At 41.4% G+C, this 25,610-nt stretch overlaps 1 protein-coding gene across 13 annotated transcripts in view; it reads right to left on the bottom strand.

Moving 5' to 3' along the window:
- The window catches only part of LOC129701609 (histone-lysine N-methyltransferase NSD2-like), a 110,571-nt gene that overhangs the window by 26,442 nt on the left and 58,519 nt on the right, over positions 1-25,610 (bottom strand). For all 13 annotated transcript variants that reach the window (XM_055642917.1, XM_055642913.1, XM_055642910.1 and 10 more), the window contains 10 exons: positions 25,079-25,229; positions 22,112-22,206; positions 19,648-21,055; positions 17,430-17,551; positions 14,969-15,056; positions 11,322-11,434; positions 9,414-9,530; positions 4,578-4,701; positions 2,638-2,838; positions 922-1,101 (listed from right to left, as the gene is read on the bottom strand). In XM_055642917.1, coding sequence (XP_055498892.1) covers positions 922-1,101; positions 2,638-2,838; positions 4,578-4,701; positions 9,414-9,530; positions 11,322-11,434; positions 14,969-15,056; positions 17,430-17,551; positions 19,648-21,055; positions 22,112-22,206; positions 25,079-25,229 — 2,599 coding nt within the window. The remainder of the gene's footprint in view (positions 1-921; positions 1,102-2,637; positions 2,839-4,577; positions 4,702-9,413; positions 9,531-11,321; positions 11,435-14,968; positions 15,057-17,429; positions 17,552-19,647; positions 21,056-22,111; positions 22,207-25,078; positions 25,230-25,610) is intronic.

The following is a 25,610-nucleotide window of genomic DNA, read 5'->3' as shown; positions in this document are numbered from 1 at the left end:
CATATTCAGGACCTTTCAGGTACCGATAAGCTAGCCTAGAGTGGATTCCAGTCTTTCTTCAGTGTTTATCCACCGGTAGAAGATGTCTGTTCTTCCCTTTGAGTTCATTTCATACCCTTATAAATAAACATATCAGAGTCACCCTTTTCTAGTCCAATTGAACAATTTGATTATTCAAGGAGAATTAAGGCAAGGATTTCTGTTATTTAGTGACATTTCAAAACCCACAGCACACATGATTTAAGTTCCTCACGCCTCAGGGACAAATCTTCAGCATCAAGTTGCTGAACCATCACGATCTAATGTGATTAGATTTTTAGTATAATGGCTAGGATACTGCAGTTGGATGGTGCTATACCAATTAATTACAGGAGCACATACAATCAGAACTTCTACATCCCCTTAGATTCAGATTGTCACTCCATGTTTAAACAACAGACATACTTTACCATGAAGGAAAAAATGGGAAGTGAAATAAAGAATAAACGCAGCTGTTACTGTAAAAAATAAAAAGGCTGATTTAAGATACTAATACAGGAAATACTGAAATTATTTATTATTCTGCTTATTTTAAACATATTATTGGTGGGGATTGCAATTGTTTTTAGCAATTTTAATGTAAAATGCTTGTTGCACTGACATTCATAATGCACACGATTCTTCTGTAATTTTAATGGAAGTATTTACATAGACAACATATAAAATCCTGAGGGTCTTGACAGGTTGAATGTGGAGGATATTTCCTCTTGCAAAAGCTTTAGAAGCTACAATGAAATCACCTGTGACCTTTATTAAATCATGTACTCTTGCTCCTAATTCAGGTTTGTAAAATATTAGAAAAGGAACTGGAAAAGTGAACGCAACACAGGTAGAAAAGCGAGGCCCAGAATTACAAAACATTTACTTCCAGTTTGATCTTACCTTCCGAGCATACAAAGCACCAGCTGACATTGACATGCCCATGATGCCTGCAGCCCCTCCTTGCAGCAAAGTGGTTGGTACAGATGATACTGTTTGAAGCCAGGACTACACATCCAGCTGCCAGACAATTATCACTGGCGTGATAAGCAACAGGACAGCGGACACAGCGCATCATTCGACCTGACCATAAAAAAGAAAATATGAACAGAAATCACCAATATTAGTCAAGAGTATTTAATTGTCACTAGACCAAGTGGGGACACGTTGGGGGGGGGGGGGGGGGGGGGGGGGGGGGGAGGGGAGGAGAGGGGGGGGAGGGGGAGAGAGGGGGAGGGGGGGGGGGAGAGGGAGGGAGAGGGGAGAGGGGGGGGGGAGAGGGGAGGGGAGGGGGGGGGGAGGGAGAGAGGGGGGGGGGGAGAGAGGGGGGGGGGGAGGGGAGGGAGAGAGGGGGGGGGGAGGGGGAGAGAGGGTTGGGGGGGGGGGGGGAGGGGGGGAGAGAGAGGGGAGGGGGGGGAGGGGGAGAGGGAAGAGGGAGCGAGGGAGAAAAGGAGAGAGTGTGAGAGAGGGAGTGGGATAGAGGGAGAGAGAGTGTGATAGAGGGAGTGGGAGAGAGAGAGAGAGGGAGAGGGGGGAGAGCAGGGTGGCAGCTGCGGGATGGGGCGGCGGAGTGGAAGAGGGATGCAGATGAGTGGGGGGATGGGGTGGATGGGGTTGTTGGGGGAGGTGGGGAGTTAAGACACAGAGGGAAAGAGAGGAGGGGAGAGGTAGGGGAGAGGGGGGGAGAAAGAGGGAAGAGGGGGAGAGAGAGAGGAGCGGGGGAGAGAGGGGGAGGGAGAGAGGAATGGGTGCGAGGTGCAGGGTGGCAGCTGGCGTTTTTTTGAGTAGATGTGATCACACACAAACAAATAAATACACACACACACACACATCCAAGATCAGTTTTATAGTTATAAATAAGGATATGCACCAGCAACAAAACAATGCCATTCTAACTTCCGGCTGCTTAACAGGTCAATTAACGGAATAACACATAAATTATTATAACACAGTATTAGATAATACTCGATGCTGCTGAAAGCAAGATTTTAGTGTCTTTAAATTCATACAGCATGGAAACATGAATGTGGGAGGAAGCAGAGCACCCGGAGAAAACTCATGGGGTCACTGGGAGAATATGCAAACTCCAAAGATAGACTAGAGATCAGGATTGAAGATGGACCTCTGGCGATACAAGGCAATAATTTCCCCAGCTGAGGCATTGTGCTGCCTCTTTCATTTTCATTTGACAATAAACTCAACTGGTCTTGATATTTATTATTACCCTATTTAATCTTGATACTGTATTCTGTTTCTGCAATAACTTCCATCATATACATTTGCCCTAACAAGTTACAGCATTACCACAGCTACAGTATGCATTCGTCATATATTTAATAGAGCAACAATATGTATTTATGCAGTGGCATGATAGTAGAAAATTCGAAAATGCTTTCCAGAGCATTATTTGACAGTGTCGGTAGGGTATAAAATATTAAGTAACTCAGGATTTAACCATTGATCAAAGAAAATGTAACAGTTCAAATCTTGACACGTGAGATAAACAAATCTTTTTTCACAAGTTTTAAAGATACAATGACTTTTACTATTAAAGTAATAGTAAATGTCATTGTATCTTTAAAACTTGCATCCGTAAAGATTAATTTCTTTATTTGGTACCTTTGGTTGCTCTTGGGTTGGAAGGGTTGCAGGCATAACAAGATAGACAGACATGGATTGAGCATCTGAATCCTTTGTTTTGCAGAATGGTGAGGGGGTATTTCTGAATGCATTCCATGTGATAAAACTTTCCACAGAGTGGCATAAGACATCGCTTCACATCTTTCTCATTTTCTTTACATACAAAGCAAGTGTGAATACCTGGCAAAAACAAACAGAATTGTCACCTTTTGAGATACAAGAAATTGTAGATGCTGGAATCTAAAACAAAAAACATCTACCGTCCCGGTCTCTTTCCTTCCTTCTCTTCTTTAGACTGTCAATCATTCCTCTTCACTCTCAGTCCTAAGGCAAGGTCTTGCCTCAAAATGTCAACAATTTGTCCTTATCCCTTATACTCCCAAAAATGCTGCTTGATCCACTGAGTTTCTCGAGCAGTTATTCTTTGCCATCACTTTTTGAAATGTTAGGAGTCTTCACTTGCCAAGATAATTCTGTATGACAATAATGACTTTGTCATTAATGCTATCAACTACTCGTGCTTAATTTTCTTTTATGCCTAAGCTCCTAACGTATTTACAAAAAAAACTTCACCTGAAATAAATATTATTTGTGTTTTTCTTGAAAGTAAACGTTTCTTAAATGAAACAATCATAGTGCGGAGAAGTTAAATACAAGAAACTAAAAGTGCTTAATGCAAAACAGAGAACATGGCTTCTAAGAATAAATGCACTGCGGTGTTTAATAGCAAAGCTTTGCTTTTTATAATAACCAGTCAAAACAATAAATATCTTATTACTTATGACTTACTTTGACAAATCATCAACTAGCTTAGAAGAGGCACCCGCTATATTATTTTTGATGATTTCATTTTGACATCTAGAATGAGTGAACACTTAATGGCTAACCAAATCTTCAATTCCTGCATTCATTTTTTTCTGAAGTTGCTGGAGGAGAAAAGTTGTGGTTTCTGAAGAACGATGACTAACAGGATACTTAGAACAATGGAACACTGGAGGATTGAGGTTGAAAGAACAGGGATCGACTTTCCGAGGGCCAGAATCATTAGGGAGGGAGTGGAGAGAGAGAATCTTAGGGTAATTTAAAGACCTTGATCTCAGGAACAAGATCAATATAAGTGATTCACTACTCCATTGGCAGGGATGCACCCAGAATGATCAAAAACAAGTAAATAACTTACTTTTGTTTAAGAAAGAACTGCAGATGCTGGAAAATCGAAGGTAGACAAAAATGCTGGAGAAACTCAACTTACTTTACAGGGGTCGCAGTCGGGTGTTGTGACAGTAGTTCCTTAGACTGACTTACCACCAACATGGTTTAAGTTCCCTTGTGATGCACCAACAGGAACATTGCACAGCAAATGATTTTGCTGCGCGTAACAGCTAACACAGAAATCATTTAATTGTGCAATGGTGCATCAATCCAGGAAGTATGTGGTGGAATTTCTAGCATAAAGAAGATGACCTAGAAACGGTCAATGTTTAAGAAAGAACAGCAGATGCGGGAAAAATCGAAGGTAGACAAAAAAAGCTGGAGAAACTCAGCGGGTGAGGCAGCATCTATGGAGCGAAGGAATAGGCGACGTTTCGGGTCGAAACCCTTCTTCAGAATAAATATCTTATCCCTCCATATCGGTCAATATCACTTTTCATTCATTCTGGCGAAGACAATTTTTAATTTGACATCTTTGAATAAAACAGAACTGTGAAATTGATTTTCTAGGCATTTCTCTACTTTTATCTGATACCTTCATAATTGTGAAGGTTTTCATTGTGTAAATGCTCATCCTTTTCTATTAAAGAGCTCAAAATGTTTAGACTTTAGCGACCTAAGGAAGAATATAATTTAACTATATGTAAAATCTTCTTTTAATGTTATTGTGCAAGAGGTAAGCATTGCATTACAAGTCCATACTTTACCTGTAGTACATTCACTGCACATAAACTTTCCTTCAGGCATTTTGGTTAAACCGAGGCACGTTAAGTGGAAGGCACCACAGCATTGACCTTCACAAAGCAGTAGTTCCCCAGGTTTCTCACAAAGCTTCAAAATAGGAGAGGAAGAAAAATTGTTAAATATACTTCAGTAACATGTAGTTAAAAGTGCACATTGTCAGATTTTAATAAAGGCAATTTTTTTACATTTTGGTTTCACCATGTAGAAATTACAGCATGTTTATACATAGTCCCCCCCATTTCACGGCACCATAATGCTTGGGGCACAGCAATGTCGTGTAACTGAAAGTAGTCATATTTAGTATTTTGCTGCATATCCTTTGTATGCAATGACTGCTTGAAGTCTGCGATTCATGGACATCACCAGTTACTGGGGGTTCTTCTCTGATGATGCTCTGCCAGATCTGTATTGCAGCCATCTTTAGCTTACGCTTGTTTTGGGAGATAGTCCCCTTCAGTTTTCTCTTCAGCATATAAAAGGCATGCCCAATTGGGTTCAGATCGGGTGATTGACTTGGCCACTCAAGAATCGACCATTTTTTAGCTTTGAAAAACTCCTTTGTTGCTTTAGCAGTATGTTTGGGATCATTGTCTTGCTGTAGAATGAACCGCTAATTAGTTAATCTTCGTCTCATCTGTACACAAGACCTTTTTCCAGAATTGTGGTTGCTCTTTTAAGTACTTCTTGGCAAACTGTAACCTGGCCATCCTATTTTTGCAGCTAATCAGTGGTTTGCATCTTGCAGTATAGCCTCTGTCTTTCTGTTCATGAAGTCTTCTGCAGACAGTGGTCATTGACAAATCCACACCTGACTCCTGAAGTGTTTCTGATCTGTCGGACAGGTGTTCAGGGATTTTTCTTTATTTATAGAGAATTCTTCTGTCATCAGCTGTGGAGGTCTTCCTTGACCTGCCAGTCCCTTTGCAATTAGTAAGCTCACCAGTGGTCTCTTTCTTCTTACTGATGTTCCAAACAGTTGATTTTGGTAAGCCTAACGTTTGGCTGATGTCTCTAACAGTTGTATTCTTGTTTCTCAGTCTCATCATGGCTTATTTGACTTTCATTGACACAACTTTGGTCCTCATGTTGATAAACAGCAATAAAAGTTTCCAACGGTGATGGAAAGACTGGAGGAAAGACTAGGTGCTGAGAGCTCTCTTATACCAGCATTAGACATTTAAAAACACCTGAGCAATTACAAACACCCGTGAAGCCATGTGTCTCAAACCTTATAGTGTCCTGAAATGGTGGGACTATGTATAAACACAGCTGTAATTTCTACATGGTGAAACCAAAACAAAATCTGACTGTGCACTTTAACCACATGTGATTTTTTTAATTACAAATCTCAAATTGTGGAGTACAGAGGTAAAGAAATAAATGATGGGTCTTTGTCCCAAACATTATGGAGGGCAGGGGTGGAAGATTGCAACCTTCGCGTGGTCCGCCATGTTTCGACTAATGCAATCAACTCGACCTGCACAAACGGAAGATCAAATAGAACAAGTTGTCCAACAACTTTAGGCTGTGCACGCCACACGAAAGAAGAAGAAGATGGAGGGCACTGTACAAGAACAGTTTGTGCTTCGTAAGAATGGGTTAATTCTAAACCATTGACAATTTTAGTAGAATGAGAGCAAGGATGGTATCAACCAGATAATTTAATGAAACTGAATAGTAGATTGATTTAATGTAAGTAGATGCAAAAGGACAGAAACAAACTTTAAATTTAAAAAGAAAATGAGACGTACAACTAAGTTGAATGCTACATTTTGTCTGAAGGACAGAATGTGAAATTGGAAGATACTAAACTACACCAATCAGAGAAAGTTATGGAGATGGAGGCTTTCAAAAGACAGTGGGATGCTAGCAGATGTTAGCCAGTGGAGTAGGAGTGCTGAAGCATTAGGTATGTGAGATCACCAATCAGAGGATGATACCAGAGTTCAGCAAAGTTGGCGAGTAAAGAAGCAGCAAAGACAAGGCACCTAAAGAGGACTGATAAATAGCAGCAGCAAAAAACAAGCTACAAATGCAATATATTTCAAGGTTCCAGGGGAGCATGTAATTATAACTTGTTGGAAGGAACTGCAGATGCTGGTTTACACTGAAGATAGACACAAAATTCTGGAGTAGCTCAGCGGGTCAGGCAATATTTCTGGAGAAAAGGAATAGGTGACGTTTCGGGTCGAGACCCATCTTCAAACTGTCAGAGGAGAGGGAAACCCCCTGTGCATCCACGCGCAGCTGATACAAGGCTGCCAGAGTCTTGCGGATAACATTCGGCCTTGGCACTCCTCCTAGCCCGGCTGGCCATGCTTTATAACCTGTCTGCTTTACTTTAATTGTAACAATATCACGGGTTCTAGTCCCAGAAACTTAAAGACTTGGTTCTTGAGACTTCAGCTTACATTTCATAAACTTCCTTTAGACAGGTACATGGATAGGATAAGTTTAAAGGGATATGGGCCAAATACAGGCAGGTAGAACTAGGGGAGATTGGACATGTTGGTCGTTGTGGGCACGTTGGCCGAAGGGCCTGTTTCTAATTCTATGGCATACGATTGAAGCTAGAACATCATTGCAGTACTAATGGAGAAACCCATGACAATTAGGCAACATTAATAGGTTTATCAGTTCATTGAACCTGTTCTACTATTTATGCTCCCAAGATGAGGCTTTCCAATCTAGAATAGAATAGTTTCTTTATTGTCATTGTAACATGGGCCATGTACAACGAAATTTAAAATGTCAGCCAGTCAGTGCAGCATTCAAACATTTCTAAAGCTAACGAAACATCCACGGTAAAATAATAAAGATAAGCAAATAAATAAAAAACACAGACAAAGCACGCATACACACCCAACCCTCCATCCTTCTGTCGATTTCACCGTTACCACAGTCCCTTAGTCTGTATCGCCCCTGCGTTCCTTGGCGGCCACATTTAGTGCTTTTATAGCAGTGGGGTAAAAACTGTTTTGTAGTCTATTTGTCCTTGTCCTTGTGGATCTGTACCGTCTGCCTGACGGCAACAGTTCAAACAGGGAGTGTCCGGGGTGGTAAATGTCCTTTATTATATTCTGGGTTTTTTTGGTGCAGCGGGAACTGTGTAGGTCCTCCAAGGTAAGGAGAGGGCAGCCGACAATCCTCTGGGCGTTGTCAATGGCCCTCTGGAGCGCTTTCCTCTGAGCCACTGTGCAGCTGGTGTACCACACGCATACACAGTATGTTAGTATGCTCTCAATGGAGCACCGATAAAAGGACAGCAGCAGCCTCTGAGTGATGTTGTTCTTCCTGAGCACCCGCAGGAAGTGCAGTCTCTGCTGGACCTTTTTCAGCAGCGCAGTGGTGTTCACGCTCCACGTCAGGTCCTCCTCAATGTGGATTCCCAGGAAGCGGAAATCCGCCACCCTCTCTACACAGTCCCCTCTGATGGTCAGTGGTACCATGTCCGTTTTGTTTTTCCTGAAGTCTATTATTACCTCCTTCGTCTTTGAGGTGTTGAGGAGCAGGTTATTTTCTTCGCACCACACTGTCAGCTGCTCCACCTCATCCCGGTAGGCGTACTCGTCCCCCGCGGAGATGAGTCCCACCACTGTAGTGTCATCCGCAAATTTGACAATGGTGTTGCTGTGGTGGGCGGGGGTGCAGTCATGCGTGTAGATGGTGTAGAGCAGGACCTTGAAGATGTACTCTTTCTTTAGTAAACCTGGCTGCTCCCCCCCCCCCCCCCCCCTCCGCTGTGGTAGATGGATCCCTCACCCGTGTCTCCACTGTGTCCCACAGTTCTACTCTTGCTCTCCTACCCCCAGATGGATCAAGGATCAAGTTGCCCTGGTGCTTGCCATTTCATCCCACCAGCCTCGGCATCCAACAAATCCTTCTCCAATATTTCCACCACAGCCACCAGTCGCATCTTCCCATCCCCACTCACTTCCCATAGAAACTACTCCCTTCACAACTTCTTGCTTCACTCACCGCTTCCCTCCCAAACCATACCCTCTCCAGGTGTTTCCCCTGCAACTTCAGGAGATGTAACACCTGTCTATAAAGGAAGATGAATGACAGTAAAAGAATGACTAAAAGGGAATGCTTTAATTTCAGTATTACCCTCTTCTCTCATTCATCTTTCTCTGCTTGTACTCCCCTTGACAGATCAGCAACGATTAGCTTTCATTTCACTCTCTTAAGCGGCACCGAAAGCAATTGTATCATGTGCACGACCATGGTCCCCACTTTATCACAGATATTCCCTTTTTTCTTTCCATCCCAAGTGAAGATTCGGCATGTCACCAAATACTGTAACAAGTTCCAACAGATGCACTGTAGAAAGCATCATGTATGTTATGCTATTTTAAAAATTCATATCCTTAACATTAAAGCAAATTTATAATAAAGATTTGCAACTTCTTGGTTGCCATAAGCAACATCAGGATATCCCAAATATCACGTTATGTAAATGCGAGATGTGACAGCCAAATCACGCACAGCAAGCTCCTGCAAAACAATATTTTGACCAACTATTCTGCCTCAGTGATTGAAGGGTAAATATTGGCCAGCACACTGGGAATAACTCCCCTGCACTTCTATATAATATGAGGATGGAATATTTTGCCAGATAAAACCTTGATTTAATGGCTCATTAGAATAATCACTTAATACTGAGCACTTTAGTACTGTACATAAGTGCAAACAATAGATGTACTCAAGCTTCTGAATCAGAATTTGGTCCCACAACTTTCCCAGTTACAAGAATTCTAGAACAGCAGACAGTTACCACCAGAAAATATACATCATACCTGACAAACATTTTCTTTCTTAGCAGCCCCTCCACCACGTTCCACTTGTGCTTTCCTTGACGTTGATAGAAATCCATCCAAGTCATTTTCATCAGCAGAATCTGACTGATTATCATTCTGTATGTTTGGCATGGAATGACAACCATAATAATATAAAGAGAAGAATCAAATAATTATTATTCTACCATTTCTAAATGACAACTAATGACAACATTTGTGACAATAACATAATGATAATTTAATAGCACATTAACATCTCACGATGCTAGTAGGCTTTGGATACAGTTGGATGATAACCAAAGATCGCCAGTATTTCTAATTATTTAAAAGACAATCTTCACTTCACCATGGTGCAAATGGATTTGGAATAGTACAGTGAACAGCTATTAAAGACATATTACATGATTGATTCATCATTAAACTGGAAGTCTAATTATACTCAGAACATGGAAAAAATGTAGTGCCGGGCATTTGTATGCTTCAAATCATAATTCCAATTTTTTTGGGCGGTAGCGAATCGTATATTTCCTCCAGAAAGACATCAATCATTTAAACACAAAGAATTTCCAAAATATATTTCGCAAGTACATAGTCTTAGGTGCCTATTCAACATCATAGTTTTGATCATGAGGCAATATTACTCTGCTCCCAATTAACATGGACAGCCCAACATTTGTCTTGCACATTAGTTTTTTGTTTTAAATCATTCGAAGTCAATAAACAAAGAACCCTTTTGGATAACTGTAATAAAAAGGTTTAAAGAATGACTTTGAAAGAAGACATAGACTGAAAGAATTGGAAATATATAATTCACCACGTGGGTTTAGAAAAGCAGATTGTAATGCTGAAGGCAGTGATATCCGGATTCAGAGTACTAGAAGAAAGTAGTAATAAATACTGTTTAGTTAGGTCGAGGCAGACTTTGAGCACAATGATTTTAATTTTAGGTGCGGGAGCTAGAGCATAGGTAAAAAGGTAGAAAAGTGGAGTTCTGAACAAGGTGAAGAACAGAACATTAAAAAAACATTGGAGAAACTGCAAAAATGAAGGTAACTTTCAGTATCATAGTGGAGAGAGTAAGATGGGAATGATGTTACACAGCTAAATGATCAGGATGTCATGGGACATGGGATCTGAAACTCAAATGAACTGTTGGTGAGGTTTGAAAACTCGAATGAACTGTTGGTGAGGTCTGAAAAGACCTTCTGCTACAGAAGGCTGTGGAGGCCAAGTCAATGGACATTTTAAAAGCAGAGATTGACAGATTCTTTATTAGTACAGGTATCAGGGGCTATGGGGAGAAGGCAAGAGTATGGGGTTGAGAGGAAAACTGTTAGTCGGACATATCAAAACTACAACGACCAATTACTGTTTTTTTTCAGCCTGCTCTCTTTTTATAGTTGGGTATTATGCTTCTGCCATCCATAGAAAATACTAATGCTGTTGCCTCTTGGATAAGTCACTATAGAAATAATGTGCAGTGTGCAGGGGTGGGAACAGTGGTGCAACGGTAGAGTTGCTGCCTTACAGCGCCAGAGACCTGGGTTCAATCCTGATCATGCGTGCAGTCTGTATGGAGTATGTGCGCTCTCCATGTGACCACGTAGGTTTCTTCTGGGTGCTCCAGTTGTCCCCCATATTCCAAAGACGTGGAGGTTTGTAGGTTAATTTGTAGGTCAATTCTGTAAATTGTCCCTAGTGTGTAGGATAGAACTAGTGTAAGGGTGATCAATGGCCGGCATGGAGTCGGTGAGCTGAAGGGTCTGTTTCTACACTTTATCCCTAAACTAGACTAATCTCTTATGTACAGCTTTTCAAGTCACCCATTTCAACAGAATAATATCTTCAGAAATCCAATTACATACAAGAAGTTGTATTATATTCCCATACTCATAGTAAGTAAAATACCTTTTTTTCACTTCCAGACCTCAGTCGAATTTGGTCCTTATTGGAAGATAATATCTGTGGAAGCTTCTTTTCACTTTTACAAACCGTTCTTCTGCTTGAGATACTATTTTCACCTACAATATAAAGGTTTGTGGCATATAAACATTCACAAGAATGGACATGTTGATATCAGTACAATTTATGTGAAATCTGAAGCCTTAATTCGTTAAAAGGAATGTTCTTTCAGTTTTCTTCTTTATGTTATTTCTCACCAAATATCTGCCGAGTATAATGGATAAAGAAATAATAAATATTTCTCAACCAATTCCACATAAAATTTACATAATGAAAGGTAATTTGTCCCCCAATGTTTTACCCAAAAGTTTACAGTTTGCGCATAGCTATTCATTCTAATTTATTCTCCCTGTTCTGTCTCATTAAGTTCATTGGACACAACATGATGTAATAACCCAATTGTAGCAGGGAAGAACTGTGCTTTGGAAGTAACCATACCTTTAATTGGCCTATTCCAGTGGAACTAACAACATTGGTACTCAACTATCAAAATGGGACACTGCCCAGGCAAAACTTACTCATAAAAAGGACAAATTTAATCCAACCAAACCGATCAATTAAACAAAAAGAATGAATTGTGTAAGAGGGAACTGCAGATGCTGGTTTAAACTGACGATAGACAAAAAAAAGTTGGAGTAACTCAGTGGGACACGCAGCATCTCTGGGGTAAAGGAATGGGTGACATTTCAGGTCAGCGCAGAATGAATTAATGTTGCTGCACCAAATCTAAATCATTGCTGCACCAAATCTAAAGCTAATATATACATCATCAGGTATTGAGACCAGAACTGCACACAATACAACAAAATGTGATATTTTCAAGGCCCGGTATAATCTCGACTTCCTTATTTTTCAGTTCTAATCACTTTGCAGTAAAGGTTACAATACAATTTACCTTTCCAACTGCATGTGGACTGCATAGTTTGCCAAATAAAACGCAATCACACCTTTTTGTCGTCAAGAGATTCCCTCGTGATAAAATTAACTTTTTTCTGATAGTGTACAAACTCTCATTTTCCCATATTGTACGAACAGAGAACAGTTTAGCACAAGAATGAACCCTTCGACCCACAATGTCTGTGCCAAATACAATGCCAAGACCAACTCTCACCAACTCTTAATCCATGTCCCTCCATTCCCTCCAAATCCATATGCCTATCCAAAAGTCGGTTAAATGTCTCAACTACTATCTCCTGCAGTGTGTTCTAGGCACTCACTACCCTCTGTGTATCTTGCCCCACACATCTCCCTTAAACGTTGCCCCTCTCACTTTAAAGCAATGCCCTCTTGTATTCAATGCTGGAGAAACTCAGCGGGTGCAGCAGCATCTATGGAGCGAAGGCAATAGGCAACGTTGGAATATAGGAATGTTACCTATTTCCTTCGCTCCATAGATGCTGCTGCACCCGCTGAGTTCCTCCAGCATTTTTGTGTACCTTCAATTTTCCAGCATCTGCAGTTCCTTCTTAAACAGCCCTCTTGTATTCGATTGTTCCGTCCTGGGAAAAATATTCTGTCTGTCTACCCTATCTATGCCTTTCATAATTTTATATACAGTTTAGTTTATTGTCACGTGTACAGTGAGGTGCAGTGAAAAGCTTTTGTTGTGCGCTAACTAGTCAGCGGAAGGACAATACATCTCTCAGATCTTTGCGTAACCTCGGGTGTTTCAGATAAAACAATCCAAGCTTGACTAACCTCACCCTGAGGCTAATGCAATACAATACCGTTTATTGTCATTTGAACCTCAAATTAAGTTCAAACAAAATTTGGTTTCTGCAGTCATTAACAAGAAAAGAACCAAGACACACACCAACACAATTTACACAAACATCCATCACAGTGAATCTCTTCCTCACTGTAATGGAAGGCAAAGTCTTGTCTCTCCCCTGCTCTCCATTCTTCTCCTGATGTCAAAGCCCCCGGCGGGCGATGGTAACTCCCGCGGCCATTAAGGTTGCACCGGGCGATGTAAGGCCGCGCTCCGGGTCTTGATGTTGGAACCCCCGGCGGGCGCTAGCAAGTCCCGTGGCCGTTAAAAGTCAGTTAACTAGTTCCACAGTTCATAATGATGTATCCCTATTGGGATCACACTGCCTCTAGAAAACAATTGGTCTATCAGGGAATCACACTGCCTGAGGTCATCTGTTGCTGGCCCTGATTTGCCCTGGTATTTACTTGTTTCTAGTTTTCCATTATGGTTTCCCAAACATCTTGTGATCTTGCCCTCACTGAAGCAATTTGCAGCAACCACCATCAAGCTAAATGGCCTATAATTCCTAATTTCACTTCTCCATTCTTAGTGAATGAATATTAGTGTGTAATTGGAGGGCAAAAGCACAATGAGAAATGTAGGCCAAGTCTCCATGTGAAGTTTACTGGAATGATAGAAACACGTAGACATTTTATGTCTGGCCTCCATGCCAACAAACTCTCTCTCTGTCCTCTCTCTCAACACCCTCCCTCTCCAGAAGTGTCTGCGAGTTGGGGGCTATGCGCGAGTGGACAGGACGGGGATGGGGTAAAAGGAGCAAATTAATAATATTAATATAATATCAAGGGGGGTGGGGGGTGATTAGTATTTGTGTGTGTGTGTGTGTGTGTGTGTGTGTGTGTGTGTGTGTGTGTGTGTGTGTGTGTGTGTGTGTGTGTGTGTGTGTGTGTGTGTGTGTGTGTGTGTGTGTGTGTGTGTGTGTGTGTGTGTGTGTGTGTGTCACCGCAGGCCACCCCCTCCTCCCCGCAACTGCGCGTTGAGGGGACGAGACCCAACGGGTCCCACTTGGTCTAGTTGCCAATAAAATTCACACAGTAGGCACAGATGTTTCTGTATGTTTCTGGGCAGCACAGTGGCACAGCTGGTAGAGCTGCTGCCTCACAGCACAAGAGACCTGGGTTCGATACTGACCTCAGGTACTATCTGTGTGGAGTTTGCATGTTCTCCCTAGGACTGCGTGGGTTTCCTCCAAGTGCTGCGGTTTCGGCCCATATCCCAAAAACTTGTCTGTTTTTTAGGTTAATTGGCCACTATATATTGCCCTTAACATGTAGGGAGTGGATGCGCACGTGAGATAACAGAATTAGTGTGAATGGGTGATTGATGATCGGCATGGACACATTGGCCCAAACAGAAAATTACAATGTTGCATCTCTAAACTAAACTGAACTGGAGAACTTGGAGGGAACCCATGCAGAGTCACAGGGAGAACATGTAAACTTCACAGACAGCACTAGAGATCAGGACTGCATCCTGGTCACCAGCAATGTGAAAAAGTAGCTCTATCACCATTGTTAATCACATTTTGACAAGAGATTTTGTAACTTGGGTAAATTCCTGTGACATGAGGAAGAGGAAGGCACGCATAAAGTGCTGTCCTAATTGCTTTGAAGAGATTATTACTTTCACTTATTTTTCTTGCAATTACTCCTGCTATATACGAAAGATGCTCGAGTCACGAAATAATATAAATTTAGGCTAGTAGAATGATATATTAGTAGTTATGTCACATTCAAAAATATTTGTTCATAATTCTTGAAAGCCTGTATTCCTCAATAATTGGTAAATGCAGTATGATCAATACAGTTAGCTTACTTACCTAAATGGCATTTCACAGACTGTACTACAGGATTATCTACCGTGGCTTGAACCTTCTTTGAACTTCTGGCTTCAGACTGCAGGGAAGGCTGCAAAAATAAATAATATCAATTCAGCCTCACTGAATCTATTAATACAATCAAAAAACAAGTTAAGTGTATGAATCCTAAATCAACCACCAAAAAGATAAATTTACTTTATCATCCTCAAATATCATCTGACCCAAAACAAGCCAATAAAGGAATCTGGCTGAAAGCAACTAATATCCATTCAACTTGAATTGGGATAGCTCTCGCCGCCTACATTCATTATCTCCACCACCAGTGCACAGTATTTACAGTGTGTAACATCTGCAAGTTGGATTGCAGATGCTAACAATCCAGGGACAGCACCTCCCAAATTTATGATCTCTGTCACTAAGGAGAATGGGACAGCGTAGGCATGTAAGCCCGATTGGTTGAAAGTTCCCCTCAAAATCTTAACATTATTCATCTTTGCTGGATTTAATTCCTGTAACTCCATATCCAGCAGCAACTGTGGGAATACCATCACCAGAAAAACAGCAATAGTTCTGGACCGCAACTGACAACCACCTGGTTATGCATTGAGCAATGAGCAATAAAGACTGTATTAACAGTCACTTCCCAACAATATTGAAAGGAAACTTGGAGCAAGAAATCTAAGTTTTAAGCAACCCAATTTGAATCACATATCATTGTGTAACTAGCAACAAAAGTTCAGATCAAATTAAAGGTAGCTTGGATTACATGAACAGTAGATCTTAATTATCTGTGCAGTGCACATAGAACATAGAAAAAAAATCTTGTTTTATACACTATTGCAATTCAAGAGCTGAAGGAATTTAATAGGAACTAGATCAAGTGGGACCAGTTGGGTCCCGTAGAGAGGGAGGAGGGGTAGAGGGGGAGGAGGGGTAGAGAGGGAAGAGGGGTAGAGAGGGAAGAGGGGTAGAGAGGGAGGGGTTTGAGAGGGAGGGGGGGGGTTGAGACGGTCCAAGTGAATTTGAGAGCAGGTAGACACAAAATGCTGGAGAAAATCAGCAGGTCAGGCAGCATTTCTGGAGAGAAGGAATAGGTGACATGTCGGGTCGAGACCCTTCTTCAAACACCTCACTAAGAATTTGAGAGCAGGATGGAAATTGGTAGTGAAGTTAATGAAAGTCACGAGTTATGCATAATAATAATATAATAATAATAAGTTTATTTATATAGCACATTTATAGTCAATTTTCATTGACCCCAAAGTGCTTTACATAATTTAAAAATCAGTTCCATACAAAGCATAAAGATGGGTTAACAAAATAATAAAATGCATAAACAGGACACAACATGTAACATAAACATCCACCACAGCATTCATCACTGTGGTGGAAGGCACAAAAAATTTTGGCCGTCCTCCTCCATTTCCCCCCCCCCGTGGACAAGACCAGAGTCCAGAGTCCAGTCCAGGATCGGTCTTTCCTCACCGGAGACCGCGGCTTCAAGATTGTGTAGGCCGCAGGCCGGCGGTTGAGATTTAAAGTCCCCGCCGCAGCCAGAAGCACCGTAGACTGCAGGGCTGGCGGTCGAAGCTCCCCTCCAGGGGTGATGGTAAGTCCATGCCGGGCCCGCGGTAGAAGTTATCCGCGGGCCGGCAATGGCGGCTTCTTCTTCCCCCGGGTCCCCCACGAGGGATCCCGGGCTGTAGACGCCGCAGCAGCTGGAACTCTGCAGACCGCGGCTTCAGGCTGCGACTTCAGGCTGCCGGCTGCCCCGGGCCAGTGAAACGGAGCGCTCCCCTCCGGCGAGCCCCAGCGAGGGCTCACCCGCTCCACGCCGAGTCCACGCTGCGCCTGCCGCTGAAGCCCCGGGCACGTCTCCGGGAAAGACCTCGCCGATCCTTGATGGTAGGCCACGGGGGAGGCGACCTGGAAAAAGTCGCCTCTCCATGGAGGAGGCGACCGAAGCGGTTTCCCCCTTACACCACCCACACCACCCCCCACACAAAACACAAAAAACCCCACTAAATACACACTTTAAAACATACTAAAAATAAAAAATAAAATTGAAAGGCTGACGCGCTGCTGCCATGGCTGCCGCCAGAACAGCGCCCCCTGGGTGCAGAGGTAGCCCCAATGTAGTCGTCAATGTAGCAGTTCGGGGATAGGTGTACACCTGAAACAGGGATTATTTGACACACCCTTCAAAGAGGCAGGCATATTTAAGGCCCATGTTTTGCCTTCGGTTTGGAGGAAGTGAGAGAAGTGAAAGAAAGTTGTTGTGCGTGAAAACCAGCTCCGCTAGGTTTCTGTAGGGTTCTGTTCAATAATACTGATTATAAAATGTACTTTACAGTCGTGTAAATGTAGAGGCCAAAAATTCATGAGATTTTTTAGACATTACAAGTTTAATCTGTTCAAAATTTTAAAAAGTAAATGTTTTAAAAAATATCAAAGTACATGCCTTAAATGAATGAAGAAAGTCACGTTTTAATTTTTTCTTTGGAATAAACAGCTGATCAAAATCTCCTGTTGATTCCAACAGCTTCTTAGTAGGTTTTCTCTGACGTTTTCCATCAGTATTTCCTATGGGAAAGCAAACGGAAGAGTTTAATGTAACTTTGTTTTAATCATTCCAAGTGATAGAATGAAGCATAATTTAAATGTACAAAAATAAAATATTTAAATTTACATACTTTCTAATGTGAATATTTAATACAAAATTAGTAAGGTAGAGTGTCATTCATTGATTCGCAGCAATTGGGAATAGAGGAGGAAACGATATTAATGGAAAGTTCTTTGACTTAAATTTGTTATTGATGGAGGCTTGTGCGAAGCAGAGTCTTGCACACATTTTGCAAAACCTTATTTTTGATTTCAGTTGGGATGCCTCATCAAGAAACAACACTATAAATACAGAAGGCCTATCTTTGTTATCTTTCTTGCAAGTATCTTTTGCTACATGATTGGCTAGTGCCTCAAAAATCCCCCTCCAAAAATATTCTAAAATTTCATGTAATTGCCTCACTAATGGAAGGATTTAGAGGCATTGGGGTGTCCAGAAAAGATTTATGAAATGGTTCCAAGCTAACAAATCAATTCCTATTCTTACCTTTCCCCCATAACGTCCATGTTGTACCACAAAGGCACAGCTGATATTTGTCATTTACTTCATGATGACAAATGATACATGCTCAATTTTAAACATCATTAGGTTGCTAGGAAGCCACTGATCAATACTTTTTTTTATTATTTCAAATAATCTGTATTTCTGCTGTGTATATGTGTGATTTAAGACTACCATACCTAGCATGTAAATATGCAAATTAAACATGACCTCTCATTTAAAGTTAATTCTTCTTTCAAAAATCCCACTCCTACATAGGCTTGATACTGCACTATTTGAAAGAGGGTATCCTATAAAATTAACAAAGCAGAAAAGACAGCCACTGCAACTACAAAACAATTACTCCTCAGTTGCGACACCTCAACTGCGTGCTATTCAGTTTAATAAGTTTCTGGAATAAAAATAATTTATTGTCCAACAAATTCATCTAAAGAGAATCAGATTATTGCTTGAAATCATGTAAATTTATTATCCTGAGCAGGTGGTGAGAGGGCAGGTGGGTCTGGAAACAGGGCTCACAATGTCAGAATACTGGGCAAGACATTTAAAATTGGTTGAGGATAAATTTCATCATTCAGAGGATGGGAAATGTGTGGAATTCTATAATGGCAATGGCAGTGGAAGCTAAATCACTGAGCATTTAAAAAATTAGTGGATATATTTCAAGGCACAAAAGACAATAATAACTAAGATCATAAAGTGAGACTTGGATATCTGTCACGATTAAGAAATTTGCAGTTAATGTGGATTGATTTTGTGGATGACAATGAGGGAAGTTTCAAATTGCAGAAAAGTGTAGGTGGGTTTGGTTGCATTGGTAAAAAATGGAGTGAAGCATGCTCTACTTGAGCATTTTACATACCAATGGGAACTTGCACTAAGGCACAGAGGGAAAACACATGATGACATCCACAGTTTTTGCTTGTTATCTATAATCAAGGAAACTGCCTGAAATTTGAGACACTTTTGCATGCAACATATTATATGATGCAAAATTAGTTCATTTGGCCCCAAACAAAACTCCCTCAATTCCCCAAAACAATTAGTACCTGTACACGTTTCAACTTTAGAAAAAAGTCTCACATCTCATAACCTAAGATTTCCTTTTCTTACAAACAAAGTTTTTTTCACACAAACTCTCTCATTACTTCTAACTAAACTACCTTAATTCTGCATTCATTTCGTTCTTTACTTTACCATTTTTTTTTTAACATGAGCTTCACCTCCAAAATACTTAGAAATGATAATTTTATGGGAATGTTTTTGCTTTTGGTGTTTTTATATGGAATTTCAGAGGGCCAAGTATGAAATTGGTTTGCAATTATAGAATGCAGCCTTTTTTGTTGCGCTGTTGCTGGCAATTCTTATGGCAGAAGAGCACGACCTCTAATTACAGGCTCTGAAATAAACGTTACCATTCAGCAGATGCTGGACATTTTGAGGTTCGTGGAGAACTTGAGGGCTTAATAGGGTAGTGTTTCAAGGTATTTTTGAAAAGTTCCAAATTAGTATCTCTCTAAAACTTGTTTATGATATTGTGAAAAACAATTTTTACCAGGTGACGTGGTCTGTCGCATTGTTTCAGCTTTAGCCCTATGTAGAGGTTGTAGTACAGGATAAACTTGTCGCTTATGCAGACTGCTTCTACGATGCCACCGGTTTTGAAGACTGTTGTTCTTTTTACACTTCCGTGAATCTGCTTGCTTTGGAGCAGGAGGGAGAATAGATTGTTCTTCTGCCTCTAAGGACTGGTGACATTCTGTGACTGTAATAGACAAACCTTCCTTCACAGACGAAGTATGGAATTGTGCATTTGCTGGCAAAAACTGGGATTGATATTCTGCAATCTTGGAAGGGGACTGATCTGCTGTCGATGCAGACAGGCACTGTGCCTCCGTACGAGTGCACTGGTATTGCTCTCCTGCTCTCATGGACTGAAATAGATCATCAGCAGGAATGGACTGCGATTGTTCCCTTTGACAAACGGACTCCATACATCCACCTTCTAACTTGGATTTTCTTAATTGAATTTTAGACTGAGATTCTTGTATCATGGTCAGGCCCGGGGCACCCTCCCCGCTAGGTGACGCAGGGGCACCCTCCCCAGGGGCACCCTCTCTGTGGGGCGAGACTGGGGCACACTCCCTGTGGGGCGAGACTGGGGCACACTCCCTGTGGGGCGACGCTGGAGCAACCTCCCCACGAGGCGACGCAGGAGCACCCTCCCCGTGGAGCAACGTAGGGACATTCTCCCTGCTGTGTGATGTTAGGCTATCCTCCTCGCAGGGCGAGGCCAGTGCACCCTCCCCACAGGGCGACAGTGCAGCACCCTCCCTGTGGGGCGACACAGGAACACTCTCCCTGCTAGGCGACGTCGGCGTAATCTCCCCGCAGGACGAGGACAGTGCACCCTCCCCTAGGGGCAACGCTAGGGCACCATTCCCACAGGGCGACACGGGGGCACTCTCCCCCCAGGGCGATGCTGGAGTACCCTCCCCACAGGGCGATGCTGGAGCACCCTCCCCACAGGGCGATGACTGGGCAACCTCCCCACACGGAGAGGACTGGGTACCTTCACCACCTAGAGAGGATTGGGTTTCATCCCGGCAGGGCGAGGACTGGACACCCTCTGTGTCGGGCGAGGGCTGGGCAACTTCTCTACAAAGAGAGGACTGGTCACCCTCTGCACAGGGCATGACTGCACACAGTTTTGGCATAGGTTTGAATGTGGCTGGTTTTACTGTTGGTGTTGAGTGAGCGAGCTGTATGGGCAAGGATTGGCAGAGAATAGATTTTGACAAGGCTGAATCATTTTCAATTTTAGGCAGGGTTTTCTCCTTTGCAGATGTCTGTGGATCAGTCAAATTTCTTTTGTGTCGTCGCTTCTTTAATTCATTCTTGCAGCTTTTAAAATCTTGTATTTGTGTTTGACAAATTGTTTTTTCTAAACAGTTTGATGTGCCCTAAGAAACAAAATAATGATTGTCGTTTAAATTACATAAAATTACACAAAACATCCACAGAAAATGTAGTGCCATTGCAAACGTCACATTAGATTTATGCCTGTTGTACAAAAGCTGACCCACTACTCTAATAATGCCCTGTCCTACTTAGGAAACCTGAACGGAAACCTCTGGAGACTTTGCTCCCCACCCAAGGTTTCCGTGCAGTTCCCGGAGGTTTTTGTCAGTCTCCCTACCTGCTACCACTACCTGCAACCTCCGGCAACCACCTGCAACCTCCGGGAACCACACGGAAACCTTGGGTTTCCGTTCTGGTTTCCTAAGTGGGACAGGGGCATAACAATCTCAAAACATAAACTAATTTGCATTGAAGTAACCCTTTCAATGCAGTAAAACTCCCTTTTGCTTCATAAGAATATTATAAACCAAACTCTGACACTGAGCCATCCATTGAAGCTGGTCAGCATAGGGGTGGAGGAAAGGCGTTATTCAAAGGAGGGTTACAGGCAGTCGGCAGGGGGAGAGGAAGCAGCGGGGGAACAGGAGGCAGAGGCTTAATGTAGGGGGTTGTTTTCACGGAAGAGAGAGAATGGTTGTTTTTCACTACTTATTTCTGTCTCCGGATAGCAGGCAAAACAAAGTTTTTCACTATATCTTGGTATATAGTGAAAACCGATACACATTTTTGATTTGCAAATTAACATGTTTTCATGAATATGTATCCACCTTAAGAACTATGAATCAAAACTGCAGATGCTTGAAATTTGAAATAGAAACGAAACTTGTAGTAAACATTCAGCAGGTCAATCAGCAACTACGGAAAGAGAAATACAATTAATAACCTCAACCCGAAATGTCAATTCAGTTTATCTTTCTCGAGATGCTGCTTTATCCGCTGAGTGCAGAGGGCATTTTTCTTTCCACAGATGCAGGGAATATTTTCTGATTTTATTAACTACTCTGATACTTGCCCCGAACCCCTCTTTTAATCTACCCTTGATACCAAAATAAATCCCAGTAGTCAAAGATTATGCATATGTAGCGATGAAAACATACCTGTTGAAAGGAAGGTTTCTTTTTTGAAATAAACAATTGTTCATAATCTTCTGTTGATTCCAGAAGTTTTTTACTGGGTTTCCTTTGTCGTTTACCTTTAAGTGAAAATGAAGGTCATATTAAAAAATATAGACACAATAAAATGGTACCAAATTCTCAAATATTGGGGTAAATGGTTCAGAATTTTATTTGCAGTAACCAAACAAACCCAACGTAAGCCAGGGAGATAGCTGATTCACTCACATCCATGTCCTGCCAATTCAACTGTTAGTCCTGTATATCCCAAATATAATGGACTTAGTAGTCATCATTGCCATCAAGATCAATGGTCACACACTATTTTCATGTTGAGTGGCCAAAAGCCCTTTCCTTTGCAAAACTGGTCAGGGTTTACACATTCTGCCAATATGCCAAACCACTGCAATTTTTTAAACAATGGGAGACAGGATTATAACATCACACGTGTGTAATCTACCCTATAAAACGGTGCAAAATCTGAAATGGGGGCAAATCCTCAAGTTGGGGAAATCCTGCAATGTCTTCATAACATCATAAATATAAGCAAGTCTCTCCAGAGATGATGCCTGTCTCGTTGAGTTGCTCCAGCATTTTGTGTCCATCTTCGGTTTAAACCAGCATCTGCAGTTCCTTCCTAGACAAGTTTTATGGCTGGTTCAACTGCTACCGAAATCTGAAATGACCTAGGGACTAGGAGAATTACAGTCTTCACTTCTGTAGGCTGAGCACTCCAGTTGTGTTCATTTTCTGGACGTCTATTTTGCAACAGATTATAAATTACTCTCACAAATTTAGACTCTAGATGTGCAGCTCTTGGGAAAAGTGAGGATTACAACATGGTTCCACTCTTAAGGAATAAGATCTCCTGACCAGATCTCTTCTTCCCCATCTCCTGCAAATGCCACTCAGGGCCTTGCTTTTCCTCTTTATCCATCTGTTTCTGTTCAGATGCCTGTTCAGTGGGATCCCAACAAATCTTAAAAATATCAAAATAATAAAAAGTAGTTTCTTGACAACATTTATTAAAAAGCCATACCAGTCCTCAATTGCGCTTAAAAAAAGTCACCTAAAATTCATTTGTAACAATCTGTAAGCATTGTATCCCTTTAAATGGGCCAGATGGGGAGCGAATGAGTAGGGAGCATGGAATTCCTCCTGCTTCTCCGACATAGTTCCAGTGAGAATGTTGTGTGATGCCAGAATTAGCTGCACTGAAACATTGCACCCTATCTGCAAACTTTGGGCATGCATAAACTGATTAATTTGGCAGTAGCCAAATTGTGTTATAATATTACAATTGCAATTCATGGTTGAAACACTGAAGCGGCACAGTTACATGGCACTGAAAATCCCAATCCAATTTCTGAAGCAAAATATCGTAAAGCTCTGATGATCCTTTCTCCCATTGTTCGAAAATCGTAGTGGTTTGGCATCTGGCTCACCTTATTATATTTTTTACCCTCCCTTCAAACAAAGGTCAGCTCCATTCTCATTGTTCTTTGTAAATTCACCAGGGTCCCAATTCCATAAGCTAATGTTGTAGTCCTGATCCCCCAATGTACTACATTGTGGCCCTTGCACTTTTAAAAATATCTGCACTTTCTCTGTAACTGTAATGCAAAATTGCTGTAGTACGATATTTTGCACTCTAGTACTTTTCTCTTTGCATTACCTGTTGTACTTGCATATTACTTGATTATACTCATGTACAGCATAATTTGACAAGAAAGCATGCAAAATAAAGGATTTCACTGTACCTTTGTACATGTAACAATACTAAATCAATACCGTGCCACCTTTAAACATTCTCACACTACTTTTAAACTTGCTGGAGCAGAGTTTCAGATTCTTCACAATGATGCAGATATCTTCACCTAGTTAGATAATTTCTTACACTAAATTCCAGCTCAGCAGGTTTCTTATGACGTGCAAGATTCTACACTCCAATGTTATTTATTAATTTGGTAACCATTTTATTATCACAATTCCTGATATAATCAATTTTATTCTGATTAACGATTTCTCTCAACAAACAACTTGGCTCGAATGGAGCAAGCAAATCAAACTTATTTCTAATCATCTTGTTGCATAGATTGTAAGTTCAGAAAGTGGTCACATGGACAATGCTAGAATTATATATAGGAAATTCTGTTATAACATGCTTCCATGAACAGAATTTGGATATTAGGCAATGGACTAATTAGAGAACACTATTTGTTTTACACGGGTCAGATAGGTTATAATGCGATTTCAGTTGGGAACTAGAGAGCTGCTTAAAAGTTACTTTGAAAATTGACAAGCAGGAAATGAAAAAATCTAAGGGAGAGAAAATGATTCCATGTAGCTTCCCTGCAGTAATCAGACACCATTGCCTTTTAAAAACAACCCTTCATTTTCACCACAGATGGCCATTTCACCACCAGATGGCCAACAAGCAATCACTACTACTAATAGTCATAGAGTTATACAGTATGGAAATAGACCCTTCGGCCTAACATTCCCACGCCGACCAACATGCCCCTTCTACACTAGTGCCACCTGCCCGCAATTGGCCCATATCCCTTTAAACCTATACTATCTATGTATCTTTCTAAATATGTTTTAAACGTCATGATATGTATTCTGTTAAACAAAGTTGCATACAATCCGAAAATAAAACAAACAAAATAAAGCATGACAAAAATAAAATTATTGCTATGATAAAGACTTTTGAAAATCCTGTGGGGAAAAAAAACACTGTTATTGAGTCGGAAACTTTCTAGCTCCTAAGAACCATCTTCCCCGTTGAGACAAATGATTTTATAATACAATTTTTTCTAACGCTAGCCTTCTTAAGAACATAACCATCACCTTACAGAAGAACTGCCTGTATTAAAACAAGATACATTTCTGCCACATTTTCATAAAGTTAAACAGTTTGATGCTAACCACAAGTTTTGGAACTCTTACCTAATGGAAAGGTGTGTTTCAGTTCTGTAATACTGGACTGTGCCTGGTCCATTCTTTTCCACAGTATAGGTTCAGATTTCTCTTCAACATCGTGGGTGAGTACCAGCTCATCCATTTGTTGGATACAATGGTCTGCATCCTGTGTTTGTATCTGTGAATAAAGAAGAAAAAATATATATAGAAACAAGGAACTGCAGGTGCCATTTTTTTTACAAAAGGATGCAAAGTGCTGGAGTAACTCAGTGGGTCTGGCAGCATCTCTGGAGAACGTGGTGACGTTTCGGATCTGGTGCTCTCTTCAGGCTGATTGAGGAAGGAGAGAGGAGAGGCAGGGCAAAGCATGGAAAGTAATAGGTGGACACAGGCAAGGGGGGGGGGTGTTGATTGGCAAATGGTTGGAACAAAGGCCAGAGATTAAAGCAGAAATTGTGAGACAGAATGATCTGCATTGGAATGGTCAGACTCATCATGCAACGGTGAAAGCAACAGGTGTCCTAAATTTTCGGAGACGCAACTTTCATCACTGTTCAAC

Source organism: Leucoraja erinacea, chromosome 11 (genome assembly GCF_028641065.1).
Source record: "Leucoraja erinacea ecotype New England chromosome 11, Leri_hhj_1, whole genome shotgun sequence".
Taxonomy (NCBI): domain Eukaryota; kingdom Metazoa; phylum Chordata; class Chondrichthyes; order Rajiformes; family Rajidae; genus Leucoraja; species Leucoraja erinaceus.
Note: the sequence above shows the minus strand (reverse complement) of the source record. Positions and strands in the feature narration are given on the sequence as shown.